This window comes from Sminthopsis crassicaudata, chromosome 4, assembly GCF_048593235.1.
Source record: "Sminthopsis crassicaudata isolate SCR6 chromosome 4, ASM4859323v1, whole genome shotgun sequence".
Classification (NCBI taxonomy): domain Eukaryota; kingdom Metazoa; phylum Chordata; class Mammalia; order Dasyuromorphia; family Dasyuridae; genus Sminthopsis; species Sminthopsis crassicaudata.
In genome coordinates, this window is record NC_133620.1 from 195,293,675 (window position 1) to 195,319,474 (window position 25,800).

General features: G+C 38.1%; 1 protein-coding gene across 1 annotated transcript in view; it reads right to left on the reverse strand.

Moving 5' to 3' along the window:
• LOC141566082 (uncharacterized) overlaps positions 1-25,800 on the reverse strand; it is a 207,149-nt gene that overhangs the window by 17,768 nt on the left and 163,581 nt on the right. Inside the window, exons 38-41 of the mRNA XM_074310125.1 lie at positions 25,290-25,445; positions 20,315-20,547; positions 17,838-17,976; positions 15,182-15,302 (exon numbers count right to left, since the gene is read on the reverse strand). Coding sequence (XP_074166226.1) covers positions 15,182-15,302; positions 17,838-17,976; positions 20,315-20,547; positions 25,290-25,445 — 649 coding nt within the window. The remainder of the gene's footprint in view (positions 1-15,181; positions 15,303-17,837; positions 17,977-20,314; positions 20,548-25,289; positions 25,446-25,800) is intronic.

Below are 25,800 nucleotides of genomic sequence, written 5' to 3' on the forward strand. Positions count from 1 at the left end.
GAATGCAGCACACAAGATCAGACATGGTTACTCTGTTGGTTTGACTTCACCTTGTTACAAAAAAAGGAGTTGGGGGATCCAGAAGGATGTCTGGGATATAGAAGCAAATAAAAACTCATTATGTGTGTTTTTTCTGACAGCTTTAGGCCATTGTCATATTATACCAATTTACCAGATCTGAATATTTCCCTCCCCCTCCCCAAGGCCTTGTGAAAGGTTTGTCAATAAAGCGGCTTTTATTAAGAGCCTAATTATTTTTTGTACAAACAAAACTAATGCAAACAAGATTAGAAGGGAAGTAACAAATTGGGAAAACATTTTTACAGTTAAAGATTCTGATAAAGGCCTCATCTCCAAAATGTACAGAGAATTGACTCTAATTTATAAGAAATCAAGCCATTCTCCAATTTACAAATGGTCAAAGGATATGAACAGACAATTTTCAGAGGATGAAATTAAAACTATTTCCACTCATATGAAAGAATGTTCCAAATCAGTATTGATCAGAGAAATGCAAATTAAGACAACTCTGAGATATCATTACACACCTGTCAGATTGGCTAAGATGACAGGAACAAATAACGATGAATGTTGGAGGGGATGTGGGAAAACTGGGACCTAATACTTGTTGGTGGAGTTGTGAAAGAATCCAGCCATTCTGGAGAGCAATTTGGAATTATGCCCAAAAAGTTATCAAACTATGCATACCCTTTGATCCAGCAGTGCTACTATTGGGCTTATATCCCAAGGAAATACTAAAGAAGGGAAAAGAAACCTGTATGTGCCAAAATGTTTGTGGCAGCTCTTTTTGTAGTGGCTAGAAACTGGAAGATGAATGGATGTCCATCAATTGGAGAATAGTTGGGTAAATTATGGTATATGAAGGTTATGGAATATTATTGCTCTGTAAGAAATGACCAGCAGGAGGAATACAGAGAGGCTTGGAGAGACTTACATCAACTGATGCTGAGTGAAACGAGAAGAACTAGGGGATCATTACACACCTCAAGAATGATACTGTATGAGGATGTATTCTGATGGAAGTGGATATCTTCAACATAGAGAAGAGCTAATCCAATTCCAATTGATCAATGATGGACAGAATCAGCTACACCCAGAGAAGGAACACTTGGAAACGAGTGTAAACTGTGAGCATAATTTTTGTTTTTCTCCCCAGGTTATTTTTACCTTCCGAATCCAATTCTTCCTTTTCAACAACAACAACAACAAAATTCGGTTCTGCACATATATATTGTACCTAGGATATACTATAACATATTTAATATGTATGGGAATGCCTGCCATCTAGGGGAGGGGGTGGAAGGAAGGAGGGGAAAAATTCGGAATAGAAGGGAGTACAAGGGATAATATTGTAAAAAATTACCTATGCATATATACTGTCAAAAAATGTTATAATTATAAAATTAATTTAAAAAAGAGCCTAATTATTTCAGGCACTGATTGGGGGATTGGCAGGTGATGAAAAGACAAAAGCCAAACTATCCTATTCCTTTTGCTTTTCAATTTTTAAAAAATGTATTTATTTATTTTAATATATATTGCTTTATGAATCATGTTGGGAGAGAAAAATCATAACAAAAGGGAAAAGCTATGGCAAAGAAAAAGAAAACACAGGGAAAAAAAGCGAACACAGCATATGTTGATGTACATTCAATCTCCATAATTCTTTTTCTGGATGCTGATGGCATTTTCTGTCCAAAGTCTATTGGGATTTATTTGGATCACTGAAGATCCAAGTCTCTCATAACTGATAATCTCACATTCTTGCTGTTATTGTGTACTATGTATTCCTGGTTCTGCTTCTTCTGCTCCAGATCTTTCTAAAATCAGTTTGTTCATCATTTTTCATAGAATAACAATATTCCATTACCTTCATATACTACAACTTATTCAGTTATTTCCCAATTGATGGGCATCTACTCATTTTCCAATCCCTTGCCAGCACAAAAAGGGCCGCTACAAATATTTTTGCACATGTACCCACATGTTCCTTTTCCCTCCTTTATGATTTCCTTGGGATACAGACCCAGTAATGGCATTTCTTTAGGCATAGTTCCAGATTGCTCTCCAGAATGGTTGGATCATTTCACAACTCCACCAACTATGCATCAGTGTTCTGAGGACTGTTCTATTCTTAAGGGTCTTATTGGTAATATATGATGTGGACTTAATCTGTTTCCCTGCTTTTATCAGATGTAACTAATTCCCAGACTATCCTGTTTGCACAGAGCGATTGTGAGGATGGAACTCTTTATCAAGCGTCCATTGTCTATCTCCCATCTCTGAGCATCTTCCAACAACCTATGAGATATTGATGAGTATACCTTTGGACAGGTCTGCCAGGTGCATTCTATCTGGCTCCTCCTTGATCCCTCTGAGTTCCTGCCTTTACTTCTCTGGTTTCCCTGAGTATGTCCTATAAAAGATCTGCTCAAGGTGAATCTCTTTGCTAAGTCCTTTCCAGGGCTAACTCACTATGAGGTTCCTCACAGTGCCTTCCCCTTAATGACATCTTTCTCCTTACTATAATAGCTAACTCTGGTTAGTCTGCTTAACTCCTCTATGGACCTCACCTGACAGCCAAATGGCATCTTTAGGTCTTATGGCATATTGCTTTAATTGATTCTTTCAAATTCTTTTCCTTGTAAACTAAGCTTGGAATGTTCTCCCAAATCTATTTCATAGTGTGCCTATTTTACCTCTTCGTTTTGTCTATAACTCTTCTCCCAAATAAGTCTACCTTTTGCCAAAAAGAAAACTATTGTGAATTTGTCACATGTTTATTCTGAACTAGGAATTGCTATCCTGACTTCATCAGTATATAAAAAACACATACAAAGTAAACACACAATAATCTGGATGTTGGAAAGGTACCAGCAGGAGAGGTGGATGATAGGAGGGATATAGATCCCTATAGAGATAGGGACAGTGGGAAAGCTTCCATGTAGAAGGTGGCACTTGAACTGAGTCTTAAAATAAACAAGAACTCCCAAGAAATAGGGAGAGCATGCTAAGCAAGGGGTTCAGGCAGTACAAAGACAAGATGGGAGATGGATTATTGTATGAAATGAAATAATATTGTGAATGCTTAGCATAGTTTCTGGCACTTAGTAAAATAGTTGTTCCCTTTTCCTTGTATGCAAGGAATAGCAAATAAAACAGTTTGGCTGGAAAGAGCTGGGCTTAAAAAATAGCTTTTAATAATAATAACTACATAGCACCTACTATATGAGGGATATTATGCTAAATGCTTTAGAAATATTTCATTTGATTCTTACAATCACCCTGGGAGGTGGGTATTGTTATTATCCTCATTTTACAGATAAGGAAACTGAGGTTAAAAGACTTGTACAGGATCATATAGCTTATGGGAGGCAGGATTTGGAGTTAAGTTGTCTGGATTTCAGGTCCAGGGCTCTATCACCTGTACCACCTCGTTGCCTTGTGGAGAAGGAAGGCTAGAAGGAAAGGAAGAGACAAAGGGAAGAGACAGGTGCATTTATATTACACCTGCTACTTGCCAGGGATTGTGCCAAATGCTTTACTGATCTTAGCACACTTGATTCTCATAACCACCCCAAGGTAGGTGTGTTATTCCCATTTTACAGTAGAGGAAACGGAAACAAATGGAGGTTTGCTTGTTTGTTTTTTTTTTTTGTTTGTTTGTTTGTTTGTTTTTTGTTTGTTTGTTTGTTTTATAGCTAAGTGTATAACTCTGGCCTTAAAAGATCCTGGAGAAACTAGAGTTTGCTGAGTAGGGCACTGACACAATCAGATCCGAGTTTTATGAAAATCATGTTGGCAATTTTGTGAAGGATGGATTGAGGTTCAGGCTAGGTGAGAGACAATGTGAGTCTCAGAAGCAGAGTGAAGGAGACAGATGACTGAAATATAATGGAGGGAGAAACAACAGAATTTGGCAATTGATTAGATAATAATAATAGCTAGGATTGACAGTGCTCTAAGGCTTAAAAAAACCTTTTAAAAATATCTTCTTGGTGGATCTTCATAATAACTCTGGGAGAGGTATTATTATTATTATCCCCATTTTACAGATAAGGAAACTGAGGTAAACTGCTGTTAAGTTACTTGTTCAAAGTCACACAGCTAGTAAGCATCTGAAGATGGATTTGATCGGATCTCTGACTTCAGGTCCAGTACTCTATCCACTACAACACCTCTCTTCCTAGTAGAATTTCCAGGGTGAGGAAGAGTGAGGAGCTGAGGTAATACTTGGGTTGCACCTGTGGGTTTGACAGCAAGATATCCTCAATAGAAATCAGAAATTTGGAAGAGATATGGGTTTTAGGGGTGAGCAGGTGATAATGAGTTCTGTTTTGTGTGTATCGAGTTGGGACATCCAGTTGGAAAGATATCCCAGGGACAGCTGGTAACAGCAAGTTTTGGAGAGAGAAGAGGAGGGTTTTATAGCCAGTTCTGGGAGATGTGCTCATCCATTAAGAGGATGAGATGAGAGGGATTAATCTACAGTTAGGAGGTGTGGCATGAATGATGATGATTCCCCAAAGGAGACTGAAGAATGTTAAAAACAGGTGAGACGGGAACTATAAGAGCAGAGTCATAAAACCAGAGAGGAAAGAATATCTAGATGGGGAAGGCAGTCAATATGGTCAAATACTGTAGTAGGCAGTGGGGATCTAGGAGGATGGAGACTGAGAGAAAAAGCCACTGGACGTGGGGAAAGGCGGTCAATATAGTCAAGTACTGTAGTAGGCAATAGGGATGTAGGAGGATGGAGACTGAGAGAAAAGGACTCTGGACAGACCTATTGTTATCCTTTGTCTTGAAGAGAACCAAAAAGACATCACTGCATTAGAGTTGAGTTACAGTGTGTCTGACTGTGGCTGGTCAGACCAATATGGGCTCGGAGTGCTCTGCCACAGGTCAGACACAAAGAGTCCTTATGAACATTTGGGGTGGAGTCTCTAATTTTGTGCATATTGCGTTTCTTCTGGGCGAATTCAATTCTGCTCCACTGGCTAATGGTTCTAGTTGAATTATGAGGTCTCAGTCAGAGGATTTAGAAGAGAATAAGAGCTACCTGTGGGCACCTAGGTGGTACAATGGATAGAGCATTGGGCTTAGAATCAGGAAGAGTCATCCTCATGAGTTCAAATCTAACCTCAGATGCTTTCCCCCTTTTTATTCTGTTTATTATAACACACGTTGCTTTTCTGTTTTTTCTGTTTATTATAATACATATTGCTTTATGAATCATGAAGGAAGAGAAAAATCAGAGCAAAAGAGAAAAACAATGGGATAAAAAAAAAACCAACAGAAAAAAGAAGTGAACACTGCATGTGCTGATTTACATTCAGTTTCCTTAGTTCTTTTTCTGCATCCAGATAGGGTTTTCTGTCCAAAGTCTATTGGGATTGCTTTGAATCACTGAACCACTGAGAAGAACCAAGTCTTTCATAGTTGATCATCTCACATTCTTGCTGTTATTGTGTATAATGAATTCCTGATTCTGTTTGTTTCACTTAGCATCAGTTCATGTAAATGTTTCCATAGCCTCAATCACTTATTAGTGTAACCCTGGATAAGTCACTTAACCCATTTTGCCTCAGATCTGTAAAATGAGCTGAGGAAGGAAATGGAAAATTTTTTCCTATTGTATCTTTGCCAAAAAAAACCCCATGAATAGTTGGACATAGCTGAACAGCAACAAGAGGAGAGAAGTGGAAGCATCAAGTGGAGATCATTTTTTCACAGACTTTATCCAAGAAAGGGAGGAGAAGATATAGGATGATCACTGGAGGGAATAGTAAGATTGTTGTTTTTTTAAGGATAAAGATATTTACATTTTTGTAAGGTGCCATGATATCCCTGGCTTCCTTTCAGTCCAACTAAAATTCAATCTTCTACAATCTACTACCTTTTAATTCTAGTGCCTTCTCTCTGTTAATTATTTTCTATTCATCCTGTGTATATATATTGCTTCATATATATTTGTATGCATATTGTCTCCCCTCTTGACGGGAGTGATTGTCTTTTGCTTCTTTTTTGTATTCCCAGCGCTTCAGGAATACAGTGTCTGGCACACAGTAGGCATTTAATAAGTGTTTATTGCCTAACTGGCTCAGGCTAAAGTAGAAAGAAAGAAAGTGAAAATTAAAAAGTGAGAAAAATAGTGATAGAGAAATTCACTAAGAGTCACAGTCATTAGCAGAAGTTAATTCTTTTTCCTTCCCCATAGTAGCCCTCTTCTTTCCCTGACTGGGAAAAGGAGGAAAGCAAGGGATCTTCTATACAGAGAAGCAAGTAATAGTCATCGGTGTTTATGTTTTAGATTTTATATTTATGTATTTTCTAGCAGTAAATATTTTTTTGCAGAGGAGAAAGCAAAGCTACCATTTCAGTATAATCCCTGCCCAACATGGGAAAAACAAGGTATAGTATTCATTAGGTGAACATGCTTTCTGTTCAAGTAGTATCAAATAACAAAGCAAAACAAAAACCCAGTGTTTGCATGTCAGGGTACTTCCCTGCAAAATTCCCTGTTTTTGTAAATACTTGTCTGCAGCCCTCCAATCCAATCCCATTCAATAAATTAACTCAACAAAGAATTATTGAACACATGCTACATAAAGACACTGGGTTTCTACTAATAATTAATCTTAACTTGTGTGTGTGTGTGTGTGTGTGTGTGTGTGTGTGTGTGTGTGTGTGTGTGTGTACTTTCCTGATATTTGGATGGTTTTTAGTCTTAAACAATACAGCTTTTGAAAGTGGCCAAACTTCACCGTTATGGAATTGAACGGCTTTCACAGGATACGTTTTCAGACAGACCGAAGGGTACATAAAAAGTGTGGTGAGTGGCTAGATCTGTCTACCAACCACATCTGTTGTCTGTAAGCACGTACTGAATATAGCCTGGCTGGAGTCCAGCAGAGGTTGGCTGTTGAGGGTTTGGCTCTAGGCGAGGTTGGAGGGGATGCAATTGAATGTAGCCCCAGGACTATTTCTCAATATGATGCTCCCTCATCATGATGTAAAGTTCAAAAATCTATCAACAGCTAGAATCGGGGGCTAAGGGAGGCCAAGAAAAGTAGGGCACTGATCCAACAAAAGCAATTCTTGGCAAAATAGGACTAGTTGTCTGCGTCTCATTATCAGTGTGTGTGGCCATTATTCTTATGAGATGAAGTCTCCATTTTTGGCAGAAAGAGTGACAGATACTCTGGTGGGTTGTAGTTGGACTGAGTTTCCCTTCTCTTTCTCTCCTGTCTTTGGTGTCTTTTTGTTTCCTATGTCAATGGCATGCTTGGAAGCTTTCTAATTTCCTGAATACAAACCACCCTTATCTCTTTCTGAAAATTACCCAGGCTCTACCCCTTCCAGGAAGTCTGCTCTGCCTGCTAGCTGACACCTTCCTTCTCTCTCTGGTCTAGCAGTTATATGACCCAAATCAAGACAGAATTAAAAATTAAAGAATAAAAAAAACAAACTGAAGTTAATTCTCTAGCTGCTAATCGATGATGACAATGATGATGACAATTTCATACTGCAGGATGAAAAAAATGTAGTTCTTTCTTAATACTTACTAAGATGTGGCCTACTGCCCTGCATTACTGGTCGAAAGGTAAATCTGTAGAATGATAGAAAACAAATTCCCATACTACAAACATAGAATTCAAAAATATCTTGAGTATTCAATCAATAAACTATATTAGAACCAGAGCATTTTCATAGATTCAATTGTGGCCCACAATCACTCAGATATAATGTGGAGGACATAACTAATAGATGTTACTCTGCTAAATATTCATGCAGGGATAATCTCTTAACTTTTGGGAATGAAAAGTTTTCAAAATACAGAAATTTACTTTAGTTTTTTAAAAAACTGATGATGATGATACCATTGATATAGTGCCTACTATGTGCCAGGCACTGTGCAAAGTGTTTTACAATTATTTTCTCATTTTATTCTTGCAAACCATGGAAGGCAGGTGCTACTATTATTCCTTTTAAAATTTAGAAAATTGAGGTAAACAAAGATTAAGTGATTTGCTTAGCTAGTGAGTATCTGATACCAGATTTTGAACTCAGGTTACCTTATTCCTGTTATAATGCTCTATCAACTTCATCACCTAGTGCCATGGGAGAAGTGGATAAAGTACATATTTGTTTCTGGAGTTGTGCTTCAGATCCTTCTGGTGAACTTACAGAAGATAAATTTATAATTTGATATTTTTATTCTACTATAAAACACAATTATTTTGTTCAACTGGCCCATAAATGATATAAATACTATATATGCACACATGTATAAAAGGATAATAGTAAGATAGTGCCTTTCTTCAGAATTATTTCTATTTGAATTCCATTTAAAAATAGATGATGAGATAATAACAACAATAAAAGGCTGTATGCCTCAGTTTCTTCATCTGTAAAATGAGAACAAAAGCCTCTATTTCCCAGGGTTATTGTGAGAGTAAAATAATATTTGTAAAGAGCTTTGCAAAAATTAAATTGATATACAAATGCCAATTATTATCATTAATCAATTTATAAACATTTATTAAGTAAATATATTTATTATTTATTAAGTGACAATGCCAGGAATTGTGCTGTTGGAAATTCAAAAAGAAGCAAAAAACAGTCCTTAGGAGAGTTTATGACCAAACAAAAGATAGAGAGAATCACAGTAAGTAAAACAGATAATTTTGATTACATGATATATGAAAAAGTTTTTGCACAAACAAAGCGAATGCAGCCAAAATTAGGAAGAAAACAGGAAACTGGGGGAAAAATTTTTTGCATCAAATCAAAATTTACATTTCTCTGATAAAGGGTTCGCCTTTCAAATAAATAGAGAATTGAGTCAAATTTATAAAAAATATAAGCCATTCCCAGTTGGTAAATGATCAAAGAATACAAACAGATAATTTTCAGAAGAGCAAATCAAAGGTATCAATAATCACATGAAAAAAATGCTCTAAATCACTATTGATTAGAAAAATCCAAATTAAAACAAAACATGACAGAAAAGGAAAATGACAGTGCTTATGGGAGGGGACGTGGAAAAATTGAGACACAAATGCATTGTTGGTGGAGTTGTGAACTGGTCCAACCATGAAAAACAACTTGAAACTATGCCCAAAGAACTATAAAACTGTGTATAACCCTTGGCCCAGCAATACCACTACTAGGTCCATATCCCAAAGAGATCAGAAGAGGGGAAAAGGTGTGGTCTGTACAAAAATATTTCTATCAGTTCTTTTTGCAGTGGTAAAGAATTGGAAGACAGGATGCCCATCAAATTGGAAAATGGCTAAACAAGTTGTGACATGTGATTGCAATGGAATACTACTGTGCTATAAGAAATAATGAGTAGGATGATTTCAAAAAAGCCTGGGAAGACCTCTGTGCAAAATGATGCAAAATGAAATGAGCAGAAACAAAAGAATGTTGTTTATAGTAATAGCAACATTATAAAGATGGTCAATGATGACGGACTTAGCTACTCTAATCAATACAATGATCCTAGAAAATTCCAAGGGATTTATGATGAAGAATTCTATTCTACCTCCAGAGAAAACTGATGAATTCTGAGTACAGATTGAAGCATATTTTATATTTTTTCTTTATTTTTCTTGTGTGTGTATATGTGTTTTCTTTTTCAGCCTCGCCAATATGGAAATGTGTTTTGTATGACTTCACATGTATAATTGATATCATATTGCTTCCCTTCATATTGTTTCCCTTCTCAAGGTATGGGGGAGGGGCAGAAGGGAGGAAAATAATTTAGAACTCACTATTTTTAAAAAATGAATGTTTAAGAACTTTTTTTTACATGTAATTAGAAAATATTTAATGAAATAAATAAAATATTTTATCAAAAAAGATAGTTCCTGTTTTCAAAGATATATAAGGCAAACATATATAAAGACATACAAAACAAAGTATAGACAGGAGAAATGGAAGACAATGAACAGAGAGAAGATCCTGGGACTAAGAGGGGTTGGGGAAGATTTCCTACAAAGGTAGGATTTTAGCTGGGACTCCAAGGAAGCCAGGGAGATCAGTAGTGGCAGCAGAGGAAGGAGAACTTCCAGGCACGAGAGAAGATTATGGAGGGCTTTGAATGACAAACAACGTTTGGTATTTGTTCCTTCAGGTAATTGGAAGCCACTGGGTGGGCCGCATGATCAGTCACACACCTAAGAAAAATCTCTGTGGTGGTTGAATGGAGGATGGATTGAGTGTGGAGGGACTTAAGGCAGCCAGACCTATCAATGGGACATTGTAATCATCCAGGCCCTTACTAGGATGGTACAAGTGTCAGAGGAGAGAAGGGGGTACATTCAAGGAATATGAGAAGTGATTCGGGCAGGCCCTGGCACATTCATTCTCCTGGGAATGAAACAGGGAGGAATCCTGGATGACTCCTAGTTGTGAGCCCGGGGCACGGGGTGCTGCATTCTCCCCATAATGAGGAATGTAGTGTGTCTGGGAGAGTTTAGGGGTAAAGATCATGAGTTCTGTTTTGGACAGACTAAGTTTAAGATATCTACTGGATATCCATTTCCAGAGGTCTGAAAGGCATTTGGAGATGCCTGTTATAGAGATCAGCATAGAAGTCAAAGTTGGATTAGTAGATTTGAGAATCATCAGCAGAGATGACTGAATTGAATCCATGGGAGCTGATGAGATCACCAAGTGAAATAGTGTAGAGGAAGGAAGGAAAGGGGTTCAGGACAGAGCCCTGTGGGACACTCCCAGTGGATGTGACCTGGGTAAGTGGGGGGAGAAACAGGAGAGAAGAGCCTTGAGAGAAGAGAGTATCAAGGAGAGGAGAGGGACAGGCAATGGTGACATTGTCAGCAGAAGGAATTATGTCAGAGAGAGGAACACACTCGTCCCAGTGTTGGACACAGTGAGTTGGAGGGGCAGGTGATACATCAGTGTAGTTGTACCCATGGAACCTGGGGACTGGAAATAACAAAATTGAGAGTTATTTGCATAGAGGTGTCTACACACATTCTACAGTGTCAGAAGTGCAGGGAGCTCGCAGAGGGCCAGCACAAACCAAAGCTTCAGAACCTCTGAGGAAGGAGTTTCAGTAAAACATTAATACAGAAGCTAGATTTTGTGAAGGTGAACATTGTGAGAGAAGCGAGCAGAGCATCTGGTCAGGTGGACCATGTTAGTGGGAAGGGCCACCCAAGCTGACCTGCACCGGAATAAGGGCCAGGCTGGTGCTCTCCCTTACAAGTGGCCTCCCAGCCTTGGGATGAAGATCCCTAGTGGTTGCTGGGGTGGGGGAAGGGGACGATGCACAAGTGTTGGTGGCCATCAGCAGAATGACGCAGAAACCCAAGGTACCGAGGCTCTCCCAGCTTACATAGGAGCCAAGATCCTACGAGGGGAGGGCCCATTGCTCCATCACACTTGCCCAGATCCCATCACGCCCAGAGCAACATTTCTAGTTCTAGGCACATCTTAGCACAAAGGCAGCCAAGGATCCAGAGGGAGAGGGGGACCAAAGAAAAAGCAGAACCAGAACAATACACACAATGACTACTCTCTCACAATGCCAATGAGATCATTGAACTGAGCCCGAACTAGAAGAAGGCTTACTGCCAAGTGAGGAAACTCCCTCTGCCCATGCGGGCTGACAGTCATGGTCTTGGGGATCTGAGCATTTAAAGGGAGAGTGACTTGCCTAGGATCCCATAGCCAGGGATTGGAACAAAATCTTCTTAACTTTGAGGTCTGCTCTCTCTCCACCATGAGATGCTATATCTAAAGATTAATACAAGCTTACTAATAGCAACGATCCATCTCTAGTGGAGGGGAACTATCGGCCTCCCAAGCTTTTGTTCATCTTTGAGAATGAAAGATGAACAGTAGCCACCCATTTTGCTCCTATGTTTAAAATTTTTTTTTAAATTTTAATGTTTATTTTTATTTTTTTTAAACATTGACTCTGTATTGTATTCTCTGCAATTTAAAACTATTGCTTCTACTCCTGCCTTCTGACCAGAGCAAGAAAAAAAAAGTCATAATGCTTCAATCAGGAGAGAAAGAAAAAAATTCAGTATCAACACATATTGAGAGTGTCCACAGAAGGTAAATCTCGAATTATAAAAAATTTGTCATTGATTCAGCCTTCCTACTTTGTGAAAGAGAAGCCAAACAATTTAATCACCCTTGCCACCATCATGATCATCATTGAAAATGATTCTATTTTCGCTTCCACCCTCAATTCTGTTTCTTACAAGAACCAGAATCTGTTATAATCATAGATAAACACCCTGAGGAAAATGGTCCTAGGCTCTGTTGACATAGTAGAGAAACAACCGGACTGGAATGGAAGGAAGTAGTCATTTATGCAGTGCTTACTATGTGCCAGTGCTTTGCCAAGTGCTTTACAAATTTTATCCTGTTTGATTTTGGAATAAAGAAGATCCTGGTTCAAATACTGCCTCAAATATTTATCAGCCATGTGGAACTGGGCAAATCAATTAAGCTCTATGGGTCTTAATTATCTCATCTGTAAAGTAATAATAAAGACAATAATACTTAATAGCTTACAAGATTGTTATGAAGGTCAAATAATATAATGTAAATAATGTGTCTTGCAAATTTTGAAGTGCTTTTTAAATGTTTATTACAATAATCATTGGGATTTTTTTGGTACTTTCCTAACAAATTCATGAAAAGATAGGTGGTCTCATAAAAGACAGGATCCATGAGTATTTAGACAAGGTATATTTATGGAGTTCTTGGGCTGTTCTCCAAGGCTCCCTCTGAAAAGAGACAAATCCAGCAGCAGCAGCAGCTAATTGCTTTGTCACTTCTTTTATATCCTGTAACATGAACTCACCTTTACACAACTCTCCAGTGACATTGGGAGCTAAACCTTTCACTTCAGGCCTTAGAAGAAAGCCCTATTTACCGAGCTCGGATTCTTTGAAAGCTGATCAAACAACAGGGCAGGAAAGGGCGAGACCAGTGGATGTTAATTAATCCTATACTGACCATATTCATCTTTTAAAAAGGGAAGCTATAACATTTTACACCCTTGAAAGAGATTGCAATTAACCTGAAAGGTGGAAGATTGTTGTTCTTCCATGAATTATTGTGGAGCATTAATTCAGGGCTGGAAGGAATCTCAGAGAATATCTGGTCCAATTTCCTCATTGCATAGAAGAGAAAACTGAAGCCCAGAGAGGTGGATCTATGAAATGACGGAATGAGTCGTCAAATGTATGTCTTCTGTTTCCCCGTTCTATTAAAACAAACTGCTTTTGAAGAATGCCATAATTCAGGTCTATTCATTAAAGGAAAATACAAGATTTTTCATAAACAAACATTTATGTATTATATACATACTTACACATGGATATATATATATATGTGTGTGTGTATATACATTATATACACTTTACATTTATTACTATTTCATTTGTTTCTCTCAACAACTCTATGAGCTGTTACAGAAACTAATATCCTCACTTTATAGTTGAGGAAACTGAGACTCATAGATAGATGTGTATGTTGTTGTTTGTTCTTGTTCAGTCATTTAATCATGTCCGACTTTCCATGACTCCATAGACTATAACATGGTAGGCCCTCCTATACTCTACCATCTCCCAAAGTCTGTCCAAGTTCATGTTCATTGCTTCCATGATATTATTTATCCATTTCATCTTCTGTCATTCCCTTCTTTTACCTTCAACCTTTTCCAACATCAGGGTCTTTTCTAATGAGTTCTGTCTTCCTCATTACATGGTCAAAGTACTTAAGCTTTGGCTTCAGTATCTGGCCTTTTAATGAACAGTGTGAATTAAATATACACACACAAATACACACCTCTAAAGATATATTCCCAAAACAAAAACTTTGATATATATGAATAGAAAGATAATCCTTCTGCATATGAGTTAATAAATATTAGCACTAGAAAATCAATTGCTTTAATTGCATTTTAGCAGCATCAGCTCAATATCAGTGGAGAGACTTCTGTCCCATGAAAGAAGTAGAATTTATGCATAAACACACATATACACATGTATATATGTACTCTTACACATGGGCATGTGTGCTAAAGTCCTACCCTGGACATTCACTCTCTCTATACCTATTATACCACATATGACATAAACATGTTACATGATGTAAGTATGTTATATGGTATACACACAGCTGGCTTTTATCTATCTTTAATGTGCTTATATATCTATACCTTTCTATAACAGATATGGTTAGTCACAAAATATGAATAGTTTTTTTAAAAATTAATTACAAACTCAGCAACTATACAGAAGAATGCTCTAAATCATTAATATATATAGGATCTGGATTCTTTTCTTGATCCTATTGCCCACAAGCTGTGTAATCTTAAGGTCATTTAAGCTCTCTGGGTCTCAGCTTGCTAAAATGCATGAGATGATAAGATCAGATGACCTTTATGATCCCTTGCAGCAATAAAACTATGATCCCCAAAAAAGAACAAATCAACAGCTCACATCCCTCAAACTAAAGATATGGCAGGGATAGGGAACTTGTAGATGAGCAAACTCCCTCCACCAGTGAAGGATGGTACCCTTTCTTCAGCTTGAGTCTTAGAGAATTGACTAAAGTACTTAAAGGTACTTGCCCAGAGTCACACAACCAGTACATCATATCACAGACAGAATTTGATTTCTGGTCTACTTGGCTTTAAAGACAGCTTTCTATCCATTATGCCAACCTTAACTCCATTATGCAATGATAAGTGGTGGAAATAATCAATGTTAGAGGCATTATGGGAAGACAGAAATACTAATATATTATTGGTGAACTTGTAAATTGTGTCTGACCCTTCTGAAAATAATTTGGAATTATTCCTCAAAAATAAATTTTAAAATTAATTTTTTGATCTATTATTTCTACTCAGGGCACATACTTTATTCAAAGTGGTCAAAATCATAAAGAAAGGCCTCATATGTACCAAGATATTCACAGCAGTATTTTATGTGGTAAAATCAAAACAAAGAGGGTAACCCTTAATTGAAGAATGGCTGAACAAAATGGGGTATGTGAATGGAATGGAATACTACTGCTTTTTTAAAATGACAAATATGAGAAATTCACAGAAATTAGGAAGACTTACAGAACCAATACTATGAATTCAAATGTATCTTACCTGTAGGGAGGACAGAGTCTTCTTTGGCCTTTTCTGACATGACTAAGGCTATTTTCTTGTTAACTTTTCTTAGCACCTCATGGATCATATGACTTTCAAAATCTTCCAAAAGTTTTTGAAGCTAGAGTAAACAGAATTTGAGAGTCAGTCTACCTTTTAGGTATATAATTTAGACTTTCAAGATGCTTTTTCCCCCTTTTTGCTATATCCTCCCTATCCTCTGTAAAAGGAGGGAAAAAGGCTTTCTAGTAACATCAATATACTACATGGGCTTCTTGGGTAGTAAATACTGAAGTCTAAATCAAGTGTCTAAATCAAGTATGGGTTTACTAAAAGGAAGGGGGGAGGGAGAGGAAGAGAGACAGAAATAGAGAGAGAGACAGAGACAGACAGAAAGGGAAAAGAGAGAAAGAGAGAGAGACAGACAGAGAGACAGAGAGGAAAGAGAGAGAAAGAGAAAGAGAGAGAGACAGAGACAGAGACAGACAGAAAGAGGAAAGAGAGAGAGAGAAACAGAGAGACAGACAGAAAGAGAGATAGAGAGAGGAAAGAGAGAGAAAGAGAGAGAAAGAGAAAGAGAGAGATAGAAGAGGAAAGAGAGAGAAACAGAGAGAGACAGATAGAGAGACAAAGAGAGGAAAGAAAGAGAAAGAGAGAGACAGAGACAGACAGAAAGAGAAAAGAGAGAGAGAAACAGAGAGACAGACAGAAAGAGAGACAGAGAGAGGAAAGAGAGAGAAAGAGAAAGAGAGAGAGAAAGAGAAAGAGAGAGATAGGAGAGACAAAGAGGAAAGAGAGAGAAAGAGAAAGAGACAGAGACAGAGACAGACAGAAAGAGGAAAGAGAGAGAAAAAGAGAAAGAGAGAGAGACAGACAGAGAGAGGCAGAGAGACACAGAGAGAGAGATATTAATTCAGTCTTGAATATTTATAACTTTAGGCTACTTCCTTTGGGACCTTAATACAGGTAGAAATATCCAAATCATTGTCATACAGAGGCAAACATAGATTGTGAAGATTGATGAGAAACATAGTAATTTAAAACTCCATGCATGACAATTATAAACTAGGCCAACTGTCTCCCCCACAGAGTCAGAATGGACAAAGGGTCAGGTCCAGCTTATGCATGGAAAAGACATGGACTTGGGCTTAACAAAATAATGCAGGCATAAAGCGCATGCTATTGCAATAAATGGGGAGGGACTCTAAAGGGAAGCAAACATTTACTTTGCCTTCACTACCACCCCTCTTTTTTTTTTTATTTCCATGTAAACTTCCTTAATCTGAAAATTTGTTTCTGGGTTTCAGTTTTCCCAATATGATCTCAATCCCTGGAGTAGCACTCCCAAGAAACTCTGCTTTCTGACCTCCGTTTTGCCAGCCTCCATTTTACCCTCCTGATTCAAACCCTGCCCATCTTTCCCCAGGAGGGAATTTTTCCCTCAAGTTGGAGACCATCTTTATTCATCAGAATTATATCAGTCCCTTGCCAGGATACAGCACCAATAAAAGTGGTAAGCGACCTACTGTCTTTTATTTTTAACAGTTCAAATTGCTCTCTTTATAGTGATACAGATGCCTTATAAAGGGAGTGTTGTGTAGGGAATAAACAATAAGGTCAGACCTCATAGGTGCAAGTTATCATTTCAGCTTATTGCTAGGCAACCCTGCCTAAAGCCAATGAACTACCAGATGTTTGGCTTTGCTTATCTGTCAAAAAGGGACAGCAATGCTTGTCCCTCTGGAACAGGACTGAGGCAGGAAAATACTTATGGAAGCAAGTTCTGTCTGTTACAGATAGGATATTCTCAGTATGAACATATAAACAATGTAGGGCTGTGAGAATATATAAGAATTGTGACAGAAAAATTCTAAGAGACAACTTTCATTTTTTCCCCTTTCCTAATTTTTTTATACTTTGTGGGGAGGTAGTGATGGTGTTTACACATTGGCTTTTATGTGGAAGGCAGAATTTTCCACTGTTTTGGGGGAGAAGGGAGTATTTTTTTTTTTATCTTAGGTTTTGTAGTAGAAATTGATGTAGCAAGTTTAATTTGAAACTTCAGACTTCCAAAACTGGATAAATTCAAAAACCCTTAGATACTTTTTCAAAAGGAAATTTTTAGACTGATTTTTTTATTTAATTTTTTAATTTTCAAAACATATGCATGGATAATTTTTCAACATTGACCCTTGCAAAACCTTGTGTTCCAAATTTCCCCTCCTTCCCCCACCCCTCCCCTAGATGGCAAATAATATGTGTTAAACATGTTAAAATATATGTTAAATCCAATATATGTATAATATGTGTGTAATAATATGTGTTAAACATGTTAAATATATGTTAAATCCAATATATGTATACATATCTATACAATTATCAAGCTGCACAAGAAAAATCAGATCAAAAAAGAAAAAAAAAAGAGAAAGAAAACAAAATTCAAGCAAAAAATAACAAAAGGAATGAAAATGCTATGCTGTAATCCACACTCAGCTCCCACAGATAGACTGATTTTTAATAGACAGTTCTCTTAGGACATTAAAATGATTCAGTTTAGGGAAATTTAGTTTGCAAAATGAGCACATTCATCTACATGGTAAAATACTAAAGGCACCAGTAATTAAAAAACAAACAAAACAAATTTTAAAAAAGTAACCTGGCGGGTTTTTATTTCAACTTCCGAAGCTCCTTGGGGAGGAAGTATAGACCGACAACTTATTACAAGTCCTTCGAATTCATCTTCTTTTCCCATCTGCCTGGCTATGGTTTTCATGGTAGGGTAAAGAATATCGGATCTAGAAATTTATAGAGACAGGAATAAACAAAAATCTGGTCTTTCTCATTAAATTTCCTCAAACATTATTTTCTTTTACAAGTCAAGAGCTTTGGAAAGGTTGTAACTGGTATCTAGTAGAATGTAATCTCCTAGAGGAAGAGGGCTGTTTTCAGTTTCTACTTTGTCCCTGCCCTTCTCCATAGCCTTTAATCATATTCCATATCTAGTAGACACTTCACAATTCTTGTTGCATTGAATTGTGCTTTATCCTTGGAGGGAGGACTCACCATAATGAAATCACTGATCCATTGATGTAGTTAGGTATTTTCTTTTCCTACTCTGATAGTTCCCTTCCTTATATGGACATTTAGTTAAACTCTCCAGTAAAACCCCCATCTGATTTCACTTTTTTTTGTGACACCTTCCCTGAGAGGAAACTTCAATTTTTCCTTCACTGCGATATTGAATTAGGACTTGGCTGTTTCCTTTTTCTCCTCCCTATTTTACAGCAGGAGAGAAGAAATTAGAACTCTACAAATCCACCAGAATATTCTGTCTCCTGTCCAGACTTTCCTGTGGGGGACATTTAAAATGATCATTGTAGGACGATATTTCATTGGTATTATCATTGGACTGGAAATATTCTCACAGTGAGGCTTTCTTTTCAGCTCTATCTGTCAGGCCCAAAGAGAATGACGTCCTGACCAACACTGATTCCATCCTTACGTATATACTATGACTAAAATACATACAAGACATGATCATCATTCTTACGGATGTGAAAAGGGGCTGGGGGAGGGAAATGAAGACAGACTCCCAACATGGAAGAAGCAGGAAAGAGAATAAGCAGTGTCCAAGCTCTTCTCTATGCCTAGTGATTCTCTGAAGGTGAGTGGGAGACTCTGTAGTGAGACTCCCCAGTAACTAACAACTAAAATCATCTTTGTGAGTTCAAATTCAGCTTCAGACATTTATTAGCTGTGTGATTCTGGGCAGGTCACTTAGCCCTGTTTGTCTCAGTTTCCTTCCTCATCTATAAGATGAGCTGGAGAAGGAAACGGCAAATCACTCCAGTATTTCTGCCAGGAAAACTGCAAATGGGGTCATGAAGAATCGGACAGGACTGAAACAGTCCAACAGCAATAACTAAAAAGCCCAGGGTCAGATAACTGTAAGTTATGTGCATTGTGGACCAATAATTATTTATTCAAGCCCCTGATATTCAACTCAACAAACATTTTTAAAACATTCCTTAAGACCAAGGCATTATGCTGGGCACTAGAGAGACAAAGATAAAAATAAAATAAGCCCTGCCCTCGAAAAGTTTCCATTTCACTTAGGGATGCACCATGTATATGCAAATAAGTAAAGAGAAGATAATTTGAGGAGGGAGGGAGCACTAAGAACTTGGGGGAGGGGGAAGAAAGTAAGAAAGGCTTCTGGAGGGGTTTGGCACATGATCTGAGCTTTGTAGAATACACGTTCCAAGAGGCAGAGGTGAAGAGCAAGTACATTCCAGACTGGGGAATAATCTATCCAAAGACTAGGGGAAAGGAGATGGGATGTTGGGATTGGGGAATAGGTAGTAGGCCATTTTGGGTGGAATGAATACTTTGCAAAAAAGAATAAAATAAGTTTGAAAAGGTCAGAGACAGATTGTGGAGGGCTTTAAATGCCAGGATGAGGAGTTAGCATTTTATTCCAAGGGCAACAGGAAACCAGTGAGGATTTTTCAGCAGAACACTGATGCAATCATAATTTGACTGCTTATGAGGGATAAATCCGGGAGGCGATAGACTAGAAGTATGGAGGTCAATCAGGTTATTGCTTGGACAAGAAGTGATGAGTAACTAGAAGAATGACTGTGTGGGCAGAGGGAAAGGATGGATGGGAAAGATGTCATGGGAGTGTAAACAGTGTTTGACAACTAATTGGGTTGCTGTGGGGAAGTGAGGGAGTGAAAGATTTAAGGGTGATTCTAAGTTGTGAAACTGCTTAATTACAAGGTTGGTGGTTCCCTCAATAGGAACAGGAAAGTTAGGAGGAAGGCTGGGCTTGAATTGGGGCCGGGGGTGAGAAGATAAAGAATCTGGGTTTTGGACGTGTTGAGTTTGAGATGCCCCTGGGGACACACTGTTTATACAACTCATGATAAAGCCCTGATTGTGGTGAGAAGCTGAATAATAACTTCTGATCTCAGAGGAAGGCTGCGATTACTGGACAGCACAATAAGTCAATTCTAGCTTAGCAAACAAAAGACAGAGAGCGTCCCGGTGGCCACAAACGGAGGAGTATTTGTGAATCTTCCCCGTCCCGCTCATTTTAACCCAAAGTACTGTTCTAACAGAAAAACTTGCCCATAGAGCTCCAAAAATTGCTGATACAGAGGAACTGTGTTGATATCCGTCACCCTCAGTTTGAGTCGGCCCCATTCCTCCTTTAGCACTTCAAGCTGCTTCCAGATAATGAGAAAAGATCTCAGGAAAGCATAGGCCGTCAGTGGGTCCCGCTGCTGCTCACGTGTCCTGGAGGTCTTTGGGCTGCCCCGGGGTTGATTTCCATTTAATTCAGCCATTTTGTTCACTCTGGCCTGAAATTATGAATAGGGAAGAGAGAAGGGTGTCAGTCAATAAACACTTGTTAACGTGGGCCAGGCACTGGGCTAAGCTCTTCTCAAATATTCTCTTATTTGGTTCTCCCAAGTCTTCAGGGTGGGTGCTGTACTGTCTCAGTTCTACAGGGAGAAAATTGCAACAGACAAGATTAAGCGTCTTTCCCAGGGTCACACAGCCAGTAAGTACCTGAAGATGTAGTGGAAGCCCGGTCTTCTTCAAGACAGACCAGTGCTCTTATTCACCATAGCACCTATTTAACTATTCCATTACAGTAACACAGCATAATATGTTGCCACAGAATAACTGAATAAATAAAGGAAATATTGCTGCATAATCATAGCAGTGGCTGGGGCTTGTTGTTGGTCCTTTGTTTTTTGAAGAGGAACAATGGCATGAGGGGTTGATGTCTTGACTGGCATTTAAAATGGATTTAAGCGAGGTACAGCTGTACAAAGTCAGTCTCACTTTCTCTTCCAGAGTCATCAAAGGCCAGTTGCAAGACAAAAGTCAGGATGATGGATGATGGCCTGGGATGTCTGCTTCAGCTGCCTTAGTGGCTGTTGGAACAAACTGTTCTCAAGCGCCCACTCCTCTGGGGACAGTCTTCCCATGTCTGGAGTAGACATTCTGTCAACTGCTCTGAGCCTCCCGGTTATTCTCAAACTGGTTTAGCCCGTCTTTGCTGCTGTTGAACCCACTACACTTTCTTGGAACCACAGGGCACTAATGGGGATTTATCATGCAACTTAAAGTTTTCAAAACATTAATGTATATTAGTGCAACAACTCTATGAAGTAAGCACCAGAGCTATCATTATTCCTTCTTTACAGATGAGGAAGCCAAAGTTCAGAGACACGAAGGGTTCTGTCCATTTTTCACGATGTTCAGAATGTTAAGAAGCAAGTTTTGAATCTATCTTTTCTGTCCTCCAGTACTCTCCCATACAGATAGTGATAATGGGAGGTAAATGTTACATTAAAAATATTAATATTGCAAAGGGGAATCGGAGAAAGGAAAGCTTACTTCTGGTGTATGGGGTGAGAAGAAAATCAGACGTGTTCTCCACCTGGCTTTCACACGTACAACATGATATTCTTTGATGCCAACATGAGCAGGTTATATATTCTAATGGGCTGTGGTTTATAATTACATTTGCGGGGCAAAACCATCTTTTCTGCTCTATATGCTTTTTTATGGAAGCCTGTAGAAAGGATGAGTTCAATTTCTAAGTTTGTTGACTTGGCCTGGGGCCTGTTTGGTTTATATATGTGGGTTTTTTGTTTCTGTTTATAAAACAAAGTGTTGAGTATTTTTTTTTTGTTTGTTTGTTTTAATAATATCCCCCTAACTACATGTTAAAACAATTAAAACCAATTTTTTTTTAAGTTTTGAGTTCCAAATTCTCTTTCCTTCCCTGCTCTCCTCCATGAGCCAGTAAGCAATCCAATCTAGATTATACATGGGCATTTAGGTAAAACAGATTAATATAGGTTTTCAGAGATGTTTTTCTTCTGAGGAGAGGCTCCATGCTACAGGGGAAAGAATGCTGGATTGGAAATCACAGGACATGGGTTCTGCTACTTAATAGTTATGTGACCTTAGGTATGTCCCTTGTTCACTCAGAACTTCAGTTTCTTCCTTCATAAACTGGAAGGGTAGATTAGATGACCTCTGGGTTTCCCTCCAGCTCTAGAACAAGATCCTCCCAGGCAATGCACATTTAAATGATCACACTTGACCCTTAACATCTGCCTGGAAAAGGTCCAAACTTCTGCTTAGCCTCTTTCCTTAAGGAAAGCAAAACACAAATGACTAAACCTCTTAGGGCAATCAGGGGATCACAATTATGACCCAAGGCATCAATCACCAGCAATCCTGAGTGAAAGTGAAGATCTTAGATTTTCTTTCTACCTACTCTATTACTCAGTATCAATGGGGAAAAAGGATGAGGACCTCTAAGGACCAACCAGAAATAGAGTGGAGTGAATGGCCCTTTGTCCCTGGGCAACCAATCTTGAGGGGTGTTGACAACACTTGTGCTCTTCACAGTAAATCTACAATTACATGTAAAACCACAATTGTTAAAGTAAATTATAGCCTGAAATTTTAAAAAGACAACTACTGAATAATAAATTCAAATTAAGGGAAATTACCTTTCTTTACAGCATAAACAGATCACCTTTTTCTTTTTGAAGGTTAGGAGAAGTAGAAGGTAGAATAAAGGAAGAGAAAGAACAAGAATAGTGCAAGGATAAAGGAAATTAAGTATCCCAGGCTAGTGATAGAAAAAGAGCAGAACAACAATGACCTTGATGTGGACTCTGAAATCAGCTTATTCTCTTTTCTCAGGAAATGCTAGAAATCCTGCTACCATGGGCCTCCATTGTTTAGAACTTCAACCTCTGATAATGTGTACTTAGCATCTTTATAAATAACCTTTGAGATAACCCTTGTAGAAACCAAGTTTTCCTATCTTTTAAAACAGACTCAATATTTCAATACACATCCTTTATTTTCCCAACTCCTCCCTGGTTCCCCCTCTTCCTCCCTAGTTCCTTTCCTCCTACACCTTCATTTCTCCTGAGCTATAAAAAATTATATTACCCCAAACCAATTGCTCATTCACATATGACTCTGTGTTGTAATTGAGACTTGAAGCTATTTTCACATAAAGTATCAAACTTTAGTAACTTGTCACATGCCTCTGGCATAATTTCTTCATACCACAAACTGAACTCTATGATATTTTTATTTTCATTTTTATATAATATTCTTTTATAATCTATTGCTGTCCTGAATCTATTTCCATTTACTATTTCTGCCTATTTTTATCATTATATATTGAGTTATAAGGCATGTTACAGATACTAAATTTGTGCAAAACATCTTATTCTTATGTGTTTCACATAATATTTTTTTCTTTTTTCTTTTTAATCATGAACTTAATAATTATCAACAATACAAATACATTCAGTATATAAGGGCTGTAAATGAATCAGGTAATAATTCTTGGCAAAGAATCCTTGCTTTTGAGATGAGAAAGCAGCAAGATGCCTTGTCTTGGCATTTATAGTGAGATTGGTTCTACTAGTCAATCAATAAATAAATAGTACAGGAGCTTATAATCAACTAGATTCGGGACACAACTGCAAAAGTTTGTAAAGCACGCAAAATTGTTTTTCTTAATAGCATAATCTTGTCCTCAAAATGCTTATATTCTACCAAAAAAAAATCTTCATGGATATTACTGTGCTGGCCAAGAAATGAACCCACTGTTCTCCACCCAGTAGCACTCAATATCTATTTATTGCCTGGGGGATTGTAGAGACACTCAGAAGCCCTCAGCATCATTTTGGGGTTCAGGTCTAGAACTCCTTCAATTAAACTGGATTCCTGACTGTAAAGTGGTAGGTAGAGGTTTTACTAGGGACAGCTTATGGGCTACGACAAATACCCTTCTGAATTTCCTGCAGCTTTTACCATGATTTAAGGCCATCAATGGCTCATATTTAAGATATTTAACTAAAAGAGATGGCTCAGAGGGAAGTGGCAATAATAGAATTTCTGTAACTTAACATTGCCAAAGGGAAAGACTGAAAAGGAGATGAGAGATGGAAACCCAACTAGAGTGGGATGATTGATTGACATTTTGTCTGAGGACACCAAAACTTGGAGAGGATTGTGACAACACTTATACTACTTTAATAGGAAAAAAAAAAACAACAAAAAACAGGCTAAGTATGTCTTTACCTAAGACAAGAAGCTTTCTCTCCTGGGTAGCTGAATACCAGGTGAATGTTTCTCTATCCTGGCTCTAACTTGTTCCCTTCCCCAGGAGGGACTATGAAGAAAAGGTTCTCGGTAAGAGTACAGTGGGAGGCCCTCTCCCTTCAGTTTCCTATGAGAGAGACTCAGGTCTTTTCTTGAAACATGGGCTCCCCTCTCACCCTATCCTCCAAAATTTTTCATTTCTAGGTCCCAATTTTTTTCCTTATTCCAAGCATCAGAATTACTACTGATGGTTGTAAGAGAAATAAGTTTGTCAGCCAGGTAAATTCATTGAACTAGAAGCAGAATATAGGTCATAATTTAGGATTTAATATAATAGTTCTATTCAGGGTCTCTTCATTAGATCTTTGTTTGTAATATCAAATACAATGTATATGATACACAAGAGAAAAAAAATCAAATTGAGCTTTTTTGTTTTGCTTAGGTTTTTAATTTTTAAATTTTATTTTATTTCTCAATTATATATAAATATATGAAAATAAAAGAATAAAATATATTTACTTATTATTTCCCAATTATATATAAATAAAATTATTTTTTCCTTTTAAAATTTTTATTAAATATTTCCTTTTGCTTAGTTTTAATGAGCAGGGTAATGGACAGGACAAAGGACTTGAATTTTGTGATCCTGGGACAGTCATATAATTCTGTTTCAATTTCTTTCTCCATGAAATGAAAGGATTGGATTCTACAGGCATTTCAGTTCCAACTCTATGATCAGGATCCCCCCTGACCTGGCATAATCCTTCATGTTTCAAGAGAATGAAAATGGATCTGTCCCCAACTTCAGGACCTTTTAAACAAGAGCTAAATCAGACACACTAATGGGTCTCTGGGGAGAGAATGAGGAGCAGCTGTGGATCAGTTATATATGGACTAGCCCAGAGGGGCACAATTACCTGAGTATAGGACCACAGGCCCACAGTACCTGCTTGTTTTTGTCTGCTGAAGTGTAATGTCCGTGGGGATCTCCCACCATCTTGTCATAGCTGCTCAGGAGCACATCTTCCATCAGTAGCTGCACAGACACCAGCTCCCCGTGGGCCACTTTTCGGTCTTGATCATTCAGACCACACAAGCATAACTAGAGACAGATGGCCCTAACGTTAGTGTGGTACAGAGGTAAAAGCATTGACTTTTTGAGTCAAGGAAACCATGCTCAAGTCTCACTTCTGATATTTACTCTTAATATGACCATATTCTGGGCTTCACACTCTGCAGATGTTAAAAGGGAAGATTGGACTAGATGGCCACTGAGGTACCTTCTATACCAGCTAGCTAGCGGGTACAGTGAACAGTGTGCAGGCCATCTCCAGTCGTCCTGATCTACATCTGGCCACTGGACCCAGATGGCTCTGGAGGGGAAAGTGAGACAGGTGACCCTGTCCAGCCCTCCCTGACTTAAATCCAATTCACTTGCCCATCACAGCATCACCTCC